The sequence below is a fragment of the Ranitomeya imitator genome, chromosome 2, assembly GCF_032444005.1.
Source record: "Ranitomeya imitator isolate aRanImi1 chromosome 2, aRanImi1.pri, whole genome shotgun sequence".
Classification (NCBI taxonomy): domain Eukaryota; kingdom Metazoa; phylum Chordata; class Amphibia; order Anura; family Dendrobatidae; genus Ranitomeya; species Ranitomeya imitator.
Genome location: NC_091283.1, coordinates 667,478,139 through 667,495,633, shown reverse-complemented (window position 1 = coordinate 667,495,633; position 17,495 = coordinate 667,478,139). Strand labels below are relative to the sequence as shown.

General features: G+C 41.9%; 1 protein-coding gene across 1 annotated transcript in view; it reads left to right on the top strand.

The window, feature by feature from the left end:
- The window catches only part of CHUK (component of inhibitor of nuclear factor kappa B kinase complex), a 204,029-nt gene extending 202,767 nt beyond the window's left edge, over window positions 1–1,262 (top strand). The window contains exon 21 of the mRNA XM_069753015.1: window positions 348–1,262. Coding sequence (XP_069609116.1) covers window positions 348–380 — 33 coding nt within the window. The 3' untranslated portion in view covers window positions 381–1,262. The remainder of the gene's footprint in view (window positions 1–347) is intronic.
- The last annotated feature ends 16,233 nt before the right edge of the window (window positions 1,263–17,495 follow it).

Genomic DNA, 17,495 nt, shown 5'->3' with positions numbered 1-17,495 from the left:
GCGTCATCCACTCGAAGCAAGCAGGAGGGTGGCGATCATAAGAAGATGGGAGGCGCCAGACCAAGAAGAGTGACATCCCTCGGACCGGACTGCCCTGTAGGTGAGTATAATAAAAGTTATTTTTCTTCTCTTACAGGTCAGATCGGGGGCTTATCTACAGCATTATAGAATGTCGTGTATAAGCCCTGAAAGGTGATGGCCGTGTCTTATATTGGCCAAAACTGCTGAAAGGTTCCTTTTAATATTACGAGGTCCGTTAAGAAACTTTATCCCATTCTTTGAGAGCTGGCGGCTTTTTTATGAAGACCTATTCAATATTTTCTTGTTTGTTTGTTTTATTTGTTCAGAGCATGGACTGGAGTTGGTTACAGCAGTCATAAATGAAGATAAAAAATGAGCATTACCCCTCCTGACCTACTCTCAAGAACAGAGCCAACACATTTCCCCAACGCACAGCCGTACTAGAGACTTCATTCATACAAAGCATTTATGGGATTGCAAGTAATCAGTTTATCAAAAGTGCCTTCCTTCACAATGTTCTGGATGTATCACAGTAAGCAAAGTCTTGTGACAGGGGGAACAATTCTTCCATGATTTGCTAATTAATGCCACAACTTTATTTTCTTCAAAGGTGAGATTTTAGTTGCAAAGTGTAACTCCAGTTTCTAATATTTCAATTTTATGAAAGATTGCTGTTAGATATGTAATACTCATATTTCCTCTAAGAGGAAACCTGGGTATCAGGTACTGTACATTTAACCCTTGAAATCCTGCTTGTATACAATTGCTTTTCTCGTCTTCTATATGTTTCTATGGTTCTCAAGTGTAAATGATTTTCACTTTTCTTTCAAAGAAAAAAAATTTTGTTTTTGAATCTATCCTCATTTCAATTATATTATTGCTCAGAATATACTTTGCACTTTCATTGCAACTTTTTTCCATACCTGTTTCATGTAGAAAAACAAACGTGCGTATTAAATGAAAAGGGAGAAAGCCGTCAAATGCAGTGTGCTGGGCGTATGTCGTCTTGTAAAGAGAATGAGAAAACCTAAATATAGAGTAATCACTTGTGCATTTTATATATAGTTTATCGTATGTTATAGGTTGTGTTCTGTTCTTTAAGATTTGTATTTATTCGTGATTATAATCATATATGTTTAGTGATTTCAATTACGTTAAAGGCATATGGAAACTAGAATTTTGTGACACGTTTGTAGGTATTATTTGCCAATATGTAGCCTTTATTAAAATACCATTCTCAAGATCAGTTGCCTCTTTTCAAACTGTACTCAGTTATGCTCGTTCTCTTTTATTAGGTTTGTTTTTTGCACTTTCAAAGTTGGTTGTCAAATATTGATATTTTTCATTTACCTGAATGCTATGTCCATCTTTGTTTTTCAAACAGTGGATTGCGACCAAGTTACCAGTTAAACAACTACTCCCCCATCAAATAAATATTTCGAGACTGTGGAATGCAGGGTGGAATGCAGGGTGGATTAGTATTAGTGTCAACAGAGGATTTTTGTAAGGATGGATTAGTCCCCACCTTAAAAATAAAATATAACAAAGTGGTAATTTTTAAGTAGCTTCAGAACTGGCTAATATATATATATATATATATATATATATATATATACTGTATATATACTGTATATATACACATATATACACATATACACACACACAGTGGGGCAAAAAAGTATTTAGTCAGTCAGCAATAGTGCAAGTTCCGCCACTTAAGAAGATGAGAGGCGTCTGTAATTTACATCATAGGTAGACCTCAACTATGGGAGACGAACTGAGAAAAAAAATCCAGAAAATCACATTGTCTGTTTTTTTTATCATTTTTTTTGCATATTATGGTGGAAAATAAGTATTTGGTCAGAAACAAACAATCAAGATTTCTGGCTCTCACAGACCTGTAACTTCTTCTTTAAGAGTCTCCTCTTTCCTCCACTCATTACCTGTAGTAATGGCACCTGTTTAAACTTGTTATCAGTATAAAAAGACACCTGTGCACACCCTCAAACAGTCTGACTCCAAACTCCACTATGGTGAAGACCAAAGAGCTGTCAAAGGACACCAGAAACAAAATTGTAGCCCTGCACCAGGCTGGGAAGACTGAATCTGCAATAGCCAACCAGTTTGGAGTGAAGAAATCAACAGTGGGAGCAATAATTAGAAAATGGAAGACATACAAGACCACTGATAATCTCCCTCGATCTGGGGCTCCACGCAAAATCCCACCCCGTGGGGTCAGAATGATCACAAGAACGGTGAGCAAAAATCCCAGAACCACGCGGGGGGACCTAGTGAATGAACTGCAGAGAGCTGGGACCAATGTAACAAGGCCTACCATAAGTAACACACTACGCCACCATGGACTCAGATCCTGCAGTGCCAGACGTGTCCCATTGCTTAAGCCAGTACATGTCCGGGCCCGTCTGAAGTTTGCTAGAGAGCATTTGGATGATCCAGAGGAGTTTTGGGAGAATGTCCTATGGTCTGATGAAACCAAACTGGAACTGTTTGGTAGAAACACAACTTGTCGTGTTTGGAGGAAAAAGAATACTGAGTTGCATCCATCAAACACCATACCTACTGTAAAGCATGGTGGTGGAAACATCATGCTTTGGGGCTGTTTCTCTGCAAAAGGGCCAGGACGACGGATCCTTGTACATGAAAGAATGAATGGGGCCATGTATCGTGAGATTTTGAGTGCAAACCTCCTTCCATCAGCAAGGGCATTGAAGATGAAACGTGGCTGGGTCTTTCAACATGACAATGATCCAAAGCACACCGCCAGGGCAACGAAGGAGTGGCTTCGTAAGAAGCATTTCAAGGTCCTGGAGTGGCTTAGCCAGTCTCCAGATCTCAACCCTATAGAAAACCTTTGGAGGGAGTTGAAAGTCCGTGTTGCCAAGCGAAAAGCCAAAAACATCACTGCTCTAGAGGAGATCTGCATGGAGGAATGGGCCAACATACCAACAACAGTGTGTCGCAACCTTGTGAAGACTTACAGAAAACGTTTGACCTCTGTCATTGCCAACAAAGGATATATTACAAAGTATTGAGATGAAATTTTATTTCTGACCAAATACTTATTTTCCACCATAATATGCAAATAAAATGTTAAAAAAACAGACAATGTGATTTTCTGGATTTTTTTTTCTCAGTTTGTCTCCCATAGTTGAGGTCTACCTATGATGTAAATTACAGACGCCTCTCATCTTTTTAAGTGGTGGAACTTGCACTATTGCTGACTGACTAAATACTTTTTTGCCCCACTGTATATAACGGCCACCATTGTTTCCTTTCTGATAAGGGGCTTCTGATTTCCCACTGATCCTCAGAATATTGAGGCCCTCTATAACCCGTTCCTGCAAATTAACGGAGCCATGTCTAGATTGCAGGTTAGTTGCAGTCAGCTGTACAGTTATATCTTGTAGATACTGCAAACTCCAGCGTTGAACCTGTACTTTATACATGGGCGAGGTCTAACTGTATGTTAAAACTGACACCCCCCCATTGCATTGGCGTCAGGTGCAACTGTAGCATCGAACAGGTCAGACAATGAGTGATTTGTCATAATGGCAGCCATGGCCCTAACAATGGCTGCTTCCTTATTCTTTTTCTGTCCTGAAACCAAGAGACTTCATGCTCACAGGCATAATACACTGTTAATATTATACATAGTAATATTTCAGTATAGAATGTATTATAGTGGGACAGAAAAAAGAAAAACTAACATTTACGACAATGGTAAAAAGAAAATAAAATTTAAAAAAATTATTTTCTCATATTAAAATTGATTTATTTTGTAAATTAAAAAGAAAATTACATGTAAATGGTAATACCATGTCTGTTGTGACCTGAATTTTAAAGTGATCACTTTATTTAACCCATATGGTAAGCAATAATGATGATTGAGCACTAACATGCTCGGTACTCGAATCGAGCTGGTCGGATGTAATGATAAGTCAATGGGAAACTCAAGCATGTTTCCGGAAGACTCTTAACAGGAGTTCTGGGGGACAGGAAAAATGCTGAAATGGATTGTTCAAATGGAATGGGAACAACATGGGGAAGACGCCTGGATGCATCTCTGACTCCTGGGTTGCTGGGAACAGTGTTGTCAGTGCCTTACTCCACTTTTACAGGCTAACAATAAAACATACAAAACCAAGGATACGATGGATTTTACAGGGAAATATGTTAGGAAACATTATTTCCTGTATCCCATCCCTAAACCATCTCTTCAATCTATCACTAACTTCTGCCACCTACCCCTCTGCTTTCAAACATGCCACAATCACACCTAACCTCAAAAAGCCATCCTTTGACCCAAGTGCTATGTCCAGCTACCGCCCCATATCTTTGCTTCCAAACTACTTGAGCAGCACGTCCATGCTGAACTTTCCTCTCACCTTGCATCTAACTCTCTCTTCGACAACCTATTACAATCTGGCTACCATTCCACTGAGACTGCCCTGACCAAACTTATGAACGACTTACTTACAGCCAAAGCTAACAGACAATTCTCGATACTCCTCCTTCTAGACCGGTCCTCTGCCTTCGACACAGTTGACCACTGCCTCCTACTACAGATCCTCTCTTTGGTGTAAAAGACCTTGCCCTATCCTTTCCTCATACCTTACCAGCCACACATTTAGCGTTTCTTACTCCCATACTACCTCTTCATCTTGCACTCTCTCTGTTGGTGTCCCTCAAAGCTCTGTCCTAGGACCACTTCTCAATCTATACCCTTTCGCCTAGAACAACTCATAAAGTCCTATAGCTTCCAGTATCATCCATATGCCGATGACACTCAGATCTACCTCTCTGGCCCAGATGTCACCTCTCTGCTCTCAAGAATCCAAGAATGTCTATCAGCCATATCCTCCTTCTCCTCTCGCTTCCTCAAACTCAGTGTGGACAAATCTGAACGAATTATCTTTCCTCCATCTTGCACACCTTCGCTACCTGATCTATCACAATAAATGAATTCACACTTTCCCCCGTCCCGGTAATCCGCTGCCTTGGAGTAACCCTTGACTCTGCCCTGTCCTTTAAACCGCACATCCAAGCTCTTGCCACCTCTTGTCACCTCCAGCTCAAAAATATTTCCAGAATCCATCCTTTCCTCAACCCTCACTCTACCAAAATGCTTGTGTATGCCCTAATCATCTCCCGCCTCGATTGCTGCAACATCCTCCTCTGCGGCCTACCTTCTAACAGTCTTGCACCCCTCCAGTCCGTCTTTAACTCTGCTGCCCGAATAATTAATCTCTCTCCTCGCTACACTCCTGCTTCCCCTCTTTGCAAATCCCTTCACTGGCTCCCAATTTCCCAACGTATCCAGTTTAAACTACTAACACTGACCTACAAAGCCATCCATAATCTTTCTCCTTTGTATATTTCTGAACTAATCTCTCAATATCTTCCCTCACGTAATCTCCGGTCCTTCCAAGACCACCTTCTCCACGCTTATTCGCTCCTCACCCAATGACCTCCAAGAATTCTCCCGAATATCCCCCATCATCTCGGATTCTGTGCCCCAACACGTCGTCCGGCTATCTACCACATTTGGATCCTACAAACGGAACCTGAAAATCCATCTCTTCAAAGAAGCTTCCAACCTGTAATGACCAAACTGCCACCTCAACACCATCGGAGCTACTGCAACCCCTGACCTACTGTCTCCTTCCCCACAATCCTGTAGAATGTTAGCCTGCAAGGGCAGGGTCCTCTTCCCTCTGTATCAGTCTGTCATTGTTAGTATTGTTTACTGTAAGTGATATTTGTATTTTGATGTAACCCCGTCTAATGTATAGCACCATGGAATTAATGGTGCTATCCTTATATATTATTTCTAAACACTTTTTTTTCTGTGATTACTTTGTATCTCCGTTCATACTGCACACACAAACGATACACCATTTGAAAGGTAAACTTGCCCCCTTCAGTAAGAAAATAGTCATACAAACCACACATCCACGATGTGATCACAAAATACAATTTAAACATTAATTTTCATAAACCTGCAGTAAGGAAAAATTACCTGCAGGTGGCACCACACTACCCCAAAGCACACTACCACAACCCCAAAGCACACTACCACAAAGCGGCTTACAGACATCACAAACAAATCCTAACATTTGCCTTGGGGGCTTTCCAGCTTGCTGAACTTTTTGCCCAGCGGATTTCAGGCACGTTGGAGGATTGCACACTTCACTGCAGGTGAGTCACATATGCAAACACATTTGTAAACATGTGTAACACCCCAGGTAACCGGTTGTTACAGTGGTATTGCCTTCCTCTCTGAGAGGGTGATGCCATGCTTGGAAGCGAGGAAGGATTCCTTTAACAGGTATCACATACATGCAACATGTTCTGACTCCAGGCCAGAAGGGGGAGCTCTGATCCAGTTTGTGGGTGGCTCCCTTATATATATTCTGGCTGGTGTGAGTCAGTCTATGAGAGAGTTCAGGAGGAGAGCTGGAGCCGTGCAGATGTATGGTGCAGACCCGTGATTCTGCAGCTCCTGGAAAGGAAACAGAGCAGTTTGTAGAGACCGTAAAGGAGGAAGAGAAGCAAAGGAGAGTGAAGAGCTGGAGGGGAGCTGTGACTGAGCTTCCTCCACGCTGAAGAGCAGGAACCGGTGGCCGGAAGACCGAGGCTATGTGGAACTGTATGCCCCACAGCAGAAACCTGCGGACAGCAGATTGCAAGTCTCCTGTCCACTATTAATATCTGAAGTCACAGTAACACATAGAGCCCGGAATCATCTGAGAGACCCTGTAAAAAGGCTTGTTACCTGCCATGCTGGTAGTGTCATATCTAAAAGAGACAGAGAGATAAAGTGATGACCTTGTGTGAGGCCTAAGGCAGTAAGGGACTACCACGCAGCACATAGAGTAAGGCTTCCAATCCCACCTGGCTAGGGGGATTCCTGAATCACTTCCAAGCCGGCTGGACCACACCAGCACCTGTGATCCATACCCTGGACTGTGGCTGCCTTACACCAGTACAGAGGTAAAGAGACTGCAACCTTGTGTCCTCTGATTCTTACTACACCATCTTTATCTACTACATCGTGAGCCCTACGGACCCAGCTTCACCTGTGGGAAGCCATACCATCCTAGCTGCCATAACATCACCCCAGTGTAACCCTTTAAGCATCGTCGGTTTTCCCTGACCGAATACCACAGGTGGCATCACAAACGTTCTATTTCTAACAACCCCTTTAAAGACCTTTCCTTTAATTTGGTATACAAAATACTTTAGCACACTCCAGTGAGTCTGATGCAAAGAGGGTGTTTAATACAATACATACAGTAGTCACAAACGTTTCGACCTGCAAGGAACTTCATCAGTGTGCTAAAAATTAGTCTCAGACTCACTGGAGTGTGCTAATGTATTTTGTATACCACTATTCAAGATTTGGGAACCTACTTCGAGGCACCTCCACCCTAGGCTGTGCTGAACATTTTCTTTGCTACTCTGCTTTCCTTTAATTTGGACACCCAGGGACACGGACCGGGTCACTACCACCGTTACACTACCCTTTAAGAAACAGCCCAGTCCCGAGTATCCCCTAGGCCCTGGCGGGCGCTCCACATGCAAACCTGCTCCGTTTATACTCCACCGACACACACAAATGATAAACCATTTCAAAGGTCAAATTACCTGCAGGTGGTATTTGCATTGGGGTCTTTCCAGCTTGCCGAAGTGCTTGCCCAGCCTATTTCAGGCAAATTCGAGGATTGCACACTTCACTGCAGGTGAGTCACATATGCAAACACATTTGTAAACATGCATTGTTTTTTCAGTGATTACTTCACCCCCCACACACAAATAATACACCATTTGAAAGGTAAACTTTGCCCCCTTCAGCAAGAAAAGACACAAACCACACATTTACGATTTGATCAATAAATACAGTTTAAACATTCATTTTCAGAAACCTGCAGAAAAAAACAATAACCTGCAGGTGGCACCACAACCTCAAGACATTTTTTTAGCCTCTACTTATCAAACCAGTTTATTGTATTACCAATCTACATATATAAATAACTCTGTGTTCATCATCTCATTAAATACATTAACATTTGACCAGCTTGATTTTCCTGAAATAGCCTGCGTCCCCGACAACCAATGTGTGAAAATTTAGCATGGGCCAACTAGTATAAATAATATAATAATTTGTATAAAAGGCAAAATTGAAAAGAGGGAATAAAAATGCCTCCTCCATCCCTTAACACTTTCCCTTGGATGTATAGGTATGACCAAGGTCATGTCCCGCATTTGATGCGGGCTCTGGCGTTGAGTTCACATCTTCCCCTGCACATGACATCTGATCTGTCTTGTTGTCAAAGAGCAAATTGCCTCTTCAGAGAAAAAAGAGGACTTGAACTCTATAGCGCCACCTGTTGGAAGTAGTGATACTACAAGTCCAACCCGTTAACGTGTCTTGCAATATACATATATTATTACATAGTCTCCTTTAGTATGTACTAGCTGAAGATCCCTGCGTTGCCCGGGTATAGTAACAAACTATGGTTATAACAAAGGATATAATTATATTGCACATAAAAACATTTCACATCATATACAACACTACAGATTTGCAACACAAATTGATTTAATGATTTTTTCTTTCCGGTGCAAAGAGGAACAGATTGTTGGCAGATCCAACCAGATATGAATTACGGCGTGGGACTGCATACGCCGGACAGGTATGGGTATACTGTTGGTTTTTTAGTTTACTTTTTCTTTTTTTTTTACAGGAGATAGAGGGCTTCGCTTGGATTACCTGTAACAATAAAATGGTCAAACAGTGTTTAGTGTTTTATTTCATTAAAAGACTATTCTGCATGTTTGTGGGTTTATTTAACCCATTACAAACTTGAGCATTAGTAATTAATAGGTGTCTTACTGACACCTCTCCATTACTAATGGGCTCAATGTCACCTTACAATACAAAAGTGACATTAACCCCTTACTACCCCATATGTCACCACTACAGGACAGTAATAAGAGAGAGGCTCACAGATGAGCCTTTTCTGGGGTGGCTGAGTGCTGGTGTTTGTAGCAGGAGGGGCAATAACCATGGTCCCTTCCTAGGCTATGAATGACAGCCTGCAGCTGTCTGCATAGCCTTTTCTGGCTATTATAGGGGGACCCCATGTCATTTTTTGCGGGGTCCCCCTATTTTAATAGCCAGTAAAGGTTAAATATACAGTTGCGGGCTGAGATTCATAGCCTGGGAAGCTCCATGGGTATTAACCCCTTCCTTGGCTACAAACATTGGTCCCCCAGTCACTGGCTTTGCCCCTCTGGTGCAGAAAATTGCATGGGAGCCCACGCCATTTTTCCCTGAAAAGATACTTTTATTAAATACATAAAAGTCCCCTAATTTGCACACACACTATACAAATTGTATTGGTCATTGACATATACTGTATATATCTACTATTCTGCATGGATTTACAGTATGTAATCCATGTCTCCTATCCTGTCGGCTCCTACAGTGATATTACAGAAGCCAATTAATTACAGCTATTCTATCCATATGTGTATGAAATACACTGCTCAAAAAAATAAAGAGAACATTCAAATAACACATCCTAGATCAGAATGAATGAAATATTCTCATTAAATACTTTGTTCTGTGCAAAGATGAATGTGCTGACAACAAAATCACATCAATGGAAATCAAATTTATTAACCAATGGTGGCCTGGATTTGGAGTGTCACACAAAATTAAAGTGGAATGTAATGTCCTTAAAGCAAGTCAAAATGATACTCAGTATTGTGTGTGGCCTCCATGTGCCTGAATGACATCCCTACAACGCCTGGGCATGCTCCTGATGAGGCGGAGGATGGTCTCCTGAGGGATTTCCTCCCAGAGCTGGACTAAAGCATCTGCTAACTCCTGGACAGTGTGGTGCAATGTGACGTTGGTGGATGGTGCGAGACATAATGTCCCAGATGTGTTCAATCAGATTCAGGTCTAGGGAACATTTGGGCCAGTCCATAGCTTCAGTGCCACATGAGGTCTGGCATTGTCCTGCATTAGGAGGAAGCCAGTGCCAACCGCACCAGCATATGGACTCACAAGGGGTCTGAGGATCTCATCTCGGTACCTAATGGCAGTCAGGCCACCTCTGGTGAGCACATGAAGGGCGGTGCCGTCCTCCAAAGAAATACCACCCCACACCATTACTGATCCACTGCCAAACCGGTCATGCTCCCTGCGTGCTTCCCTGAGACCCTCGGAGCAAGTGAACACCATAAAAAAACACTAGGAAAAAACAATGCTTTATCATCATACCGCCGAACAAAAAGTGGAAAAACACGCGATCAAAAAGACGGATATAAATAATCATGGTACTGCCAAAAACGTCATCTTGTCCTGCAAAAAACGAGCTGCCATACAGCGTCATCAGCGAAAAAATAAGTTATAGCCCTCAGAATAAAGCGATGCAGAAATAATTATTTTTTCTATAAAATAGTTTTTATTGTATGAAAGCGCCAAAGCATAAAAAGGATATAAATGAGGTATCGCTGTAATCATACCCGAAAAATACGGAATAAAAAGCGATCAAAACATGTCATGTGCCCGAAAATGATACCAATAAAAACATCAACTCGTCCCGCAAAAAACAAGACCCCACTTGACTCTGTGGACCAAACTATGGAAAAATTAAAACTCTCAGAATGTGGTAACGCAAAAAATATTTTTTGCAATAAAAAGCATCTTTTCGTGTGTGACAGCTGCCAAACATAAAAACCCGCTTTAAATAGTAAATCAAACCCCCCATTATCACTGCCTTAGGGAAAAATAATATTAAAAAATGTATTTATTTACATTTTCCCATTAGGGTTAGGGTTGGTGCTAAAGATAGGGTTAGGGTTTAGATTATGTAAATGTTGGGTTAGGGGTGTGTCAGGGTTAGGGGTGTGTTGGGATTAGGGTTAGGGGTGTGTTCGGCTTAGGGGTGTGGTTAGGGTTGGGATTAGGGTTAGTGATGTGTTGGGGTTAGGGTTGGAGTTAGAATTGGGAGGTTTCCACAGTTTAGGCACACCAGGGACTCTGCAAGCGCAACATGACGTCCTATCTCAATTCCATACAATTCTGCATTGAAAAAGTAAAAAGATGCTCCTTCCCTTCCAAGCTCTGCCGTGCGCCCAAACAGTGGTTTACCCCCACATATGGGGTATCGGCGTACTCAAGACAAATTGGACAACAATTGGGGACCAATTTCTCCTGTTACCCTTGGGAAAATACAAAGCTGGGGGCTAAAAAATCATTTTTGTGGAAAAAAGATTTTTTATTTTCACGGCTCTGCGCTATAAACTTTAGTGAAACACTTGGGGGTTCAAAGTTCTCACAACACATCTAGATAAGTTCCTTAGGGGGTCTACTTTCTAAAATGGTGTCACTTGTGGGGGGTTTCCACTGTTTCGGCATATGAGGGGCTCTCCAAACGAGACATGGCGTACTATCTCAAGTCCAGCCAATTTTGCATTGAAAAGTCAAATGGCGCTCCTTCCCTTCTGTGCTCTGCCATGAGCCCAAACAGTGGTTTACTCCCATATATGGGATATCAGCATACTCAGGAGAAATTGGACCCCAAAAGTTGTTATGCAATTTGTCCTGTTACCCTTGGAAAATTGGATCTGAAGTAAATTTTTTGTGAAAAAAAGTTAAATATTCATTTTTTTTAACACCTTTACCCCCCCCAAAGGTGGTTTGCACGTTAATGACCAGGCCATTTTTTACAATTCTGACCACTGTCCCTATATGAGGTTATAACTCGAACGCTTCAACGGATCTTGGCGATTCTGACACTGTTTTCTCGTGACATATTGTACTTCATGATACTTGTAAAATTTCTTGATAATACCTGTGTTTATTTGTGGGAAAAAATGGAAATTTGGCGAAAATTTTGCAATTTTCCAACTTTGAATTTTTATGCAATTAAATCACAGAGATATGTCACACAAAATACTTAATAAGTAACGTTTCCCACATGTCTACTTTACATCAGCACAATTTTGGAACCAAAATTTTTTTTTGTTAGGGAGTTATAAGGGTTAAAAGTTGACCAGCAATTTCTCATTTTTACAACACCATTTTTTTTAGGGACCACATCTCATTTGAAGTCATTTTGAGGGGTCTATATGATAGAAAATAGCCAAGTGTGACACCATTTTAAAAACTGCACCCCTCAAGGTGCTCAAAACCACATTCAAGAAGTTTATTAAGCCTTCAGGTGTTTCACAGGAATTTTTTGAATGTTTAAATAAAAATGAACATTTAACTTTTTTTCACAAAAAATTTACTTCAGCTCCAATTTGTTTTATTTTACCAAGGGTAACAGGAGAAAATGGACCCCAAAACTTGTTGTAAAATTTGTCCTGAGTACACTGATACCCCATATGTGGGGGTAAACCACTGTTTGGGCGCATGACAGAGCTTGGAAGCGAAAGAGCGCCGTCTGACTTTTCAATGCAAATTTGACAGGAATTGAGATGGGACGCCATGTTGCGTTTAGAGAGCCACTGATGTGCCTAAACATTGAAACCCCCCCACAAGTGACACCATTTTGGAAAGTAGACCCCCTAAGGAACTTATCTAGATGTGTGGTGAGCACTTTGACCCACCTAGGGCTTCACAGAAGTTTATAATGCAGAGCTGTAAAAATAAAAAATACAAATTTTCCACAAAAATTTTTTAGCCCACAGTTTTGTATTTTCCCAAGGGTAACAGGAGAAATTGGACCGCAAAAGTAGTTGTCCAATTTGTCCTGAGTACGCTGATACCCCATATGTGCGGAGGAACCGTTTGGGCGCATGGGAGGGCTCGGAAGGGAAGGAGCACCATTTGGAATGCAGACTTAGATGGAATGGTCTGCAGGCGTCACATTGCGTTTGCAGAGCCCCTAATGTACCTAAACAGTAGAAACCCCCCACAAGTGACCCCATATTGGAAACTTGACCCCCAAGGAACTTATCTAGATGTGTTGTGAGAACTTTGAACCCCCTAGTGTTTCACTACAGTTTATAACGCAGAGCCTTGAAAATAAAAAATTCCCACAAAATTATTTTTTAGCCCCCAGTTTTGTATTTTCCCAAGGGTAACAGGAGAAATTGGACCCAAAAATTTGTTGTCCAATTTGTCCTGAGTACGCTGATACCCCATATGTTGGGGTAAACCCCTGTTTAGGCACACGGGAGAGCTCGGAAGGGAAGGAGCACTGTTATACTTTTTCAACACAGAATTGGCTGGAATTGAGATCGGACGCCATGTCGCGTTTGGAGAGCCCCTGATGTGCCTAAACAGTGATGTGCCCCCCAATTATAACTGAAACCCTAATCCAAACACACCCCTAACTCTAATCCCAACGGTAACCCTAACCACACCTCTAACCCTAACACACCCCTAACCCTAATCCCAACCCTATTCCTGTTGTGAATTCAGCTTTTGGGCTCCCTCCGGTGGTTGTAGAGGGTAATGCAGTTGTGTCTGGATTGCAGGAGTGGACATGTGTATCTACTAATTGCAGGACGGACTGGGGTATATAGCTTTGCAGGATCCTTTAGTCAGTGCCAGTTGTCCATTGTTCTTGAAGGATTCACTTCCCTGCTGGTCTCCCCAGTTTGCTGTGTTTTTCTACAAAGATAAGTCCTGGCTTTGTTTTTTGCTGTCCACCTGCAGTGGACCTTATAGTTCTGTGCATTTTCATGTTTTTGTCTTGTCCAGCTTGGTCTGTGAAGGATTTTTTGCAGCCTAGCTATTTCTCTGGAGATGCAGATATACCCCCCATGTCTTTAGTCAGATGTGGTGATCCGTATTTTCTGCGGTGGATATTTTCTAGTATTTTTATACTGACCGCATAGTACTCTGTTCTATTCTTTCTTTTTAGCTAGTATGGCCTCCTATGCTAAAATCTGATTTCATATCTGCGTATGTTATTTCCCTCTCCTCTCACAGTCAATATTTGTGGGGGGCTATCTATCCTTTGGGGATTTTCTCTAAGGCAAGATAGGTTTCCTGTTTCTGTCTTTAGAGGTAGTTAGATCTTGGGCTGTGCCGAGGGGTCTAGGGAGAGTTGGGTACCCCCCACGGCTGCTTTTGGTTGCGTTGCTGGGTTCGGGGTTTGCGGTCAGTGCAGGGACCACCTTCTCCAGAGTACGTCTCATGCTGCTCCAAGGCCACCAGATCATAACATATTCCCAACCATAAATGTAGCCCCAATCCTAACCCTAACTTTAGCCCCAACCCTAACTGTAGCCCCAACCCTAACCCTAGCCCTAACACTAATGGGAAAATGGAAATAAATACATTTTTTTAGTTTTTTAATTTTTCCCTTACAAAGGGGGTGATGAAGGGGGGTTTGATTTACTATTTATAGCGTTTTTTTTAGTGGATTTTTATGATTGGCAACCGTCACACACTGAAAGATGCTTTTTATTGTTTAAAATATTTTTTGTGTTACCACATTTTGAGAGCTATAATTTTTTCATATTTGGGTCCACAGAGTCATGAGAGGTCTTGTTTTTTGCGGGACGAGTTGACGTTGTTATTGGTAACATTTTCGGGCACGTGACATTTTTTGATCGCTTTTTATTCCGATTTTTGTGAGGCAGAATGACCAAAAACCAGCTATTCATGAATTTCTTTTGGGGGAGGCGTTTGTACCATTCCGCGTTTGGTAAAATTGATAAAGCAGTTTTATTCTTCGGGTCAGTACGATTACAACGATACCTCATTTATATAATTTTTTATGTTTTGGCGCTTTTATACGATAAAAGCTATTTAACCCCTTCGCGCCATGCGCCGTACTAGTACTGCGCTGCCAGCACTGCATTAGTGCCAGCAGCAGTACTAGTACGGCGCATCGATCACCGCGGTCTCGCGCTGAGCGCCGCGGTGATCGGGTGCGGGTGTCAGCTGTATATGACGGCTGACACCCCGCAGCAATGCCCACGATAGGCGCTATCGCCGATCGCGGGCATTTAACCCCTCTGATGCCGCTGTCAGTAGTGACAGCGGCATAGAGGGGGATCGCGCAGGGACGGGGGCTCCCTGCGCTCTCCCACCGGAGCAACGCAATGAGATCGCGTTGCTCCGGTGACCCGGAAGGAGTCCCCGGATCCAAGATGGCCGCCGGACTCCTTCCGGGTCATGAAGTGACCTGGCTAGCCGGCGCCTGCTGAGAGCAGGCGCTGGAGAGCCAGCTAAACTGCATGTCAGATCGTTGATCTGACAGTGTGCTATGCACAGTGTCAGATCAACGATCTGATCTAATACAGTGATGTCCCACCCTGGGACAATGTTAGAAAGTAAAAAAAAAAAAAATAGAATGTGTAAAAAAAAAATAAAAAAAAATCCCCAAATAAAAAAAAAAAAACATTTCCCAATAAATCCATTTATTTATGTAAAAAAAAAAAAAAACAATAAATGTACACATATTTGGTATCGCCGCGTCCGTAACGACCCGCTCTATAAAACTATCCCACTAGTTAACCCCTTCAGTGAACACCGCAAAAAAAAAAAAAAAAAAACAAGGCAAAAAACAACGCTTTATTATCATACAGGCGAACAAAAAGTGGAATAACACGCGATCAAAACGACGGATATAAATAACCATGGTACCGCTGAAAACGTCATCTTGTCCCGCAAAAAAAAAGCCGCCATACAGCATCATCAGCAGAAAAATAAAAAAGTTATAGCTCTCAGAATAATGCGATGCAAAAAACAATTATTTTTTATATAAAATAGTTTTTATTGTGTAAAAGCGCCAAAACATAAAAAAAATTACATAAAGGAGGTATCGCTGTAATCGTACTGACCCGAAGAATAAAACTGCTTTATCCATTTTACCACACGTGGAACGGTATAAACGCCCCCCCTAAAAGAAATTCAGGAATTGCTGGTTTTTGTTCATTCCGCCTCCCAAAAATCGGAATAAAAAGCGATCAAAAAATGTCATCTGCCTGAAAATGTTACCAATAAAAACGTCAACTCATCCCGCAAAAAACAAGATCTCACATGACTCTGTGGGCCAAAATATGGATAAATTATAGCTCTCAAAATGTGGTGATGCAAAAACTATTTTTTGCAATAAAAAGCGTCTTTTAGTGTGTGACGGCTGCCAATCATAAAAATCCGCCAAAAAAACGCTATAAAAGTAAATCAAACCCCCCTTCATCACCCCCTTAGTTAGGGAAAAATAATAAAATGTAAAAAAATGTATTTATTTCCATTTTCCCATTAGTGCTAGGGTTAGTGCTAGGGTTAGGGCTAGGGTTAGGGCTAGGGTTAGGGTTAGGGCTAGGGTTAGGGTTGGGGTTAGGGTTTCAGTTATAATTGGGGGGTTTCCACTGTTTAGGCACATCAGGGGCTCTCCAAACGCGACATGGCGTCCGATCTCAATTCCAGCCAATTCTGCTTTGAAAAAGTAAAACAGGGCTCCTTCCCTTCCGAGTTCTCCTGTGTGCCCAAACAGTGGTTCCCCCCAACATATGGGGTATCAGCGTTCTCAGGACAAGTTGGACAACAACTTTTGGGGTCCAATTTGTCCTGTTACCCTTGGGAAAATAAAAACATAGGGGATAAAATATCATTTTCGTGGAAAAAAAAATATTTTTTATTTTCACGGCTCTGCGTTATAAACTGTAGTGAAGCACTTGTTGGTTCAAAGCTCTCACAACACATCTAGATAAGTTCCTTGGGGGGTCTAGTTTCCAATATGGGGTTACTTGTGGTGGGTTTCTACTGTTTAGGTACATCAGGGGCTCTGCAAATGCAACATGACACCTGCAGTCCATTCCATCTAAGTCTGCATTTCAAACGGTGCTCCTTCCCTTCCGAGCTCTGCCATGCACTCAAACGGTGGTTCCCCCCCACATGTGGGGTATCATCGTACTCAGGACAAATTGGACAATAACATTTGTGGTCCAATTTCTCCTGTTACCCTTGGGAAAAAAAATTGCGGGCTAAAACATCATTTTGTGGAAAGAAAAAATGATTTTTTAATTTTCACAATGCTACATTCTAAACTTTAGTGAAACAATTGGGGGTTAAAAGTGCTCACCACACATCTAGATAAGTTCATTAGGGGGTCTTCTTTCCAAAATGGGGTCACTTGTGGGGGGTTTCCACTGTTAAGGCACGTCAGGGGCTCTCCAAATGCGACATGGCGTCCGATCTCAATTCCAGCCAATTTTGCATTGAAAAGTCAAATGGCACTCCTTCCCTTCCGAGCTCTGCCATGCGCTCAAACAGTGGTTTATCCCCATATATGAAGTATCGACGTACTCAGGACAAATTGCACAACAACTTTTGGGGTCCAATTTATCCTTTTACCCTTGGGAAAATAAAAAATTTGGGGCAAAAAGATCATTTTTTGTGAAAATTAATAAAAAAAATTTTTTTACGGCTCTACATTATAAACTTCTGTGAAGCACTTGGAGGTTCAAAG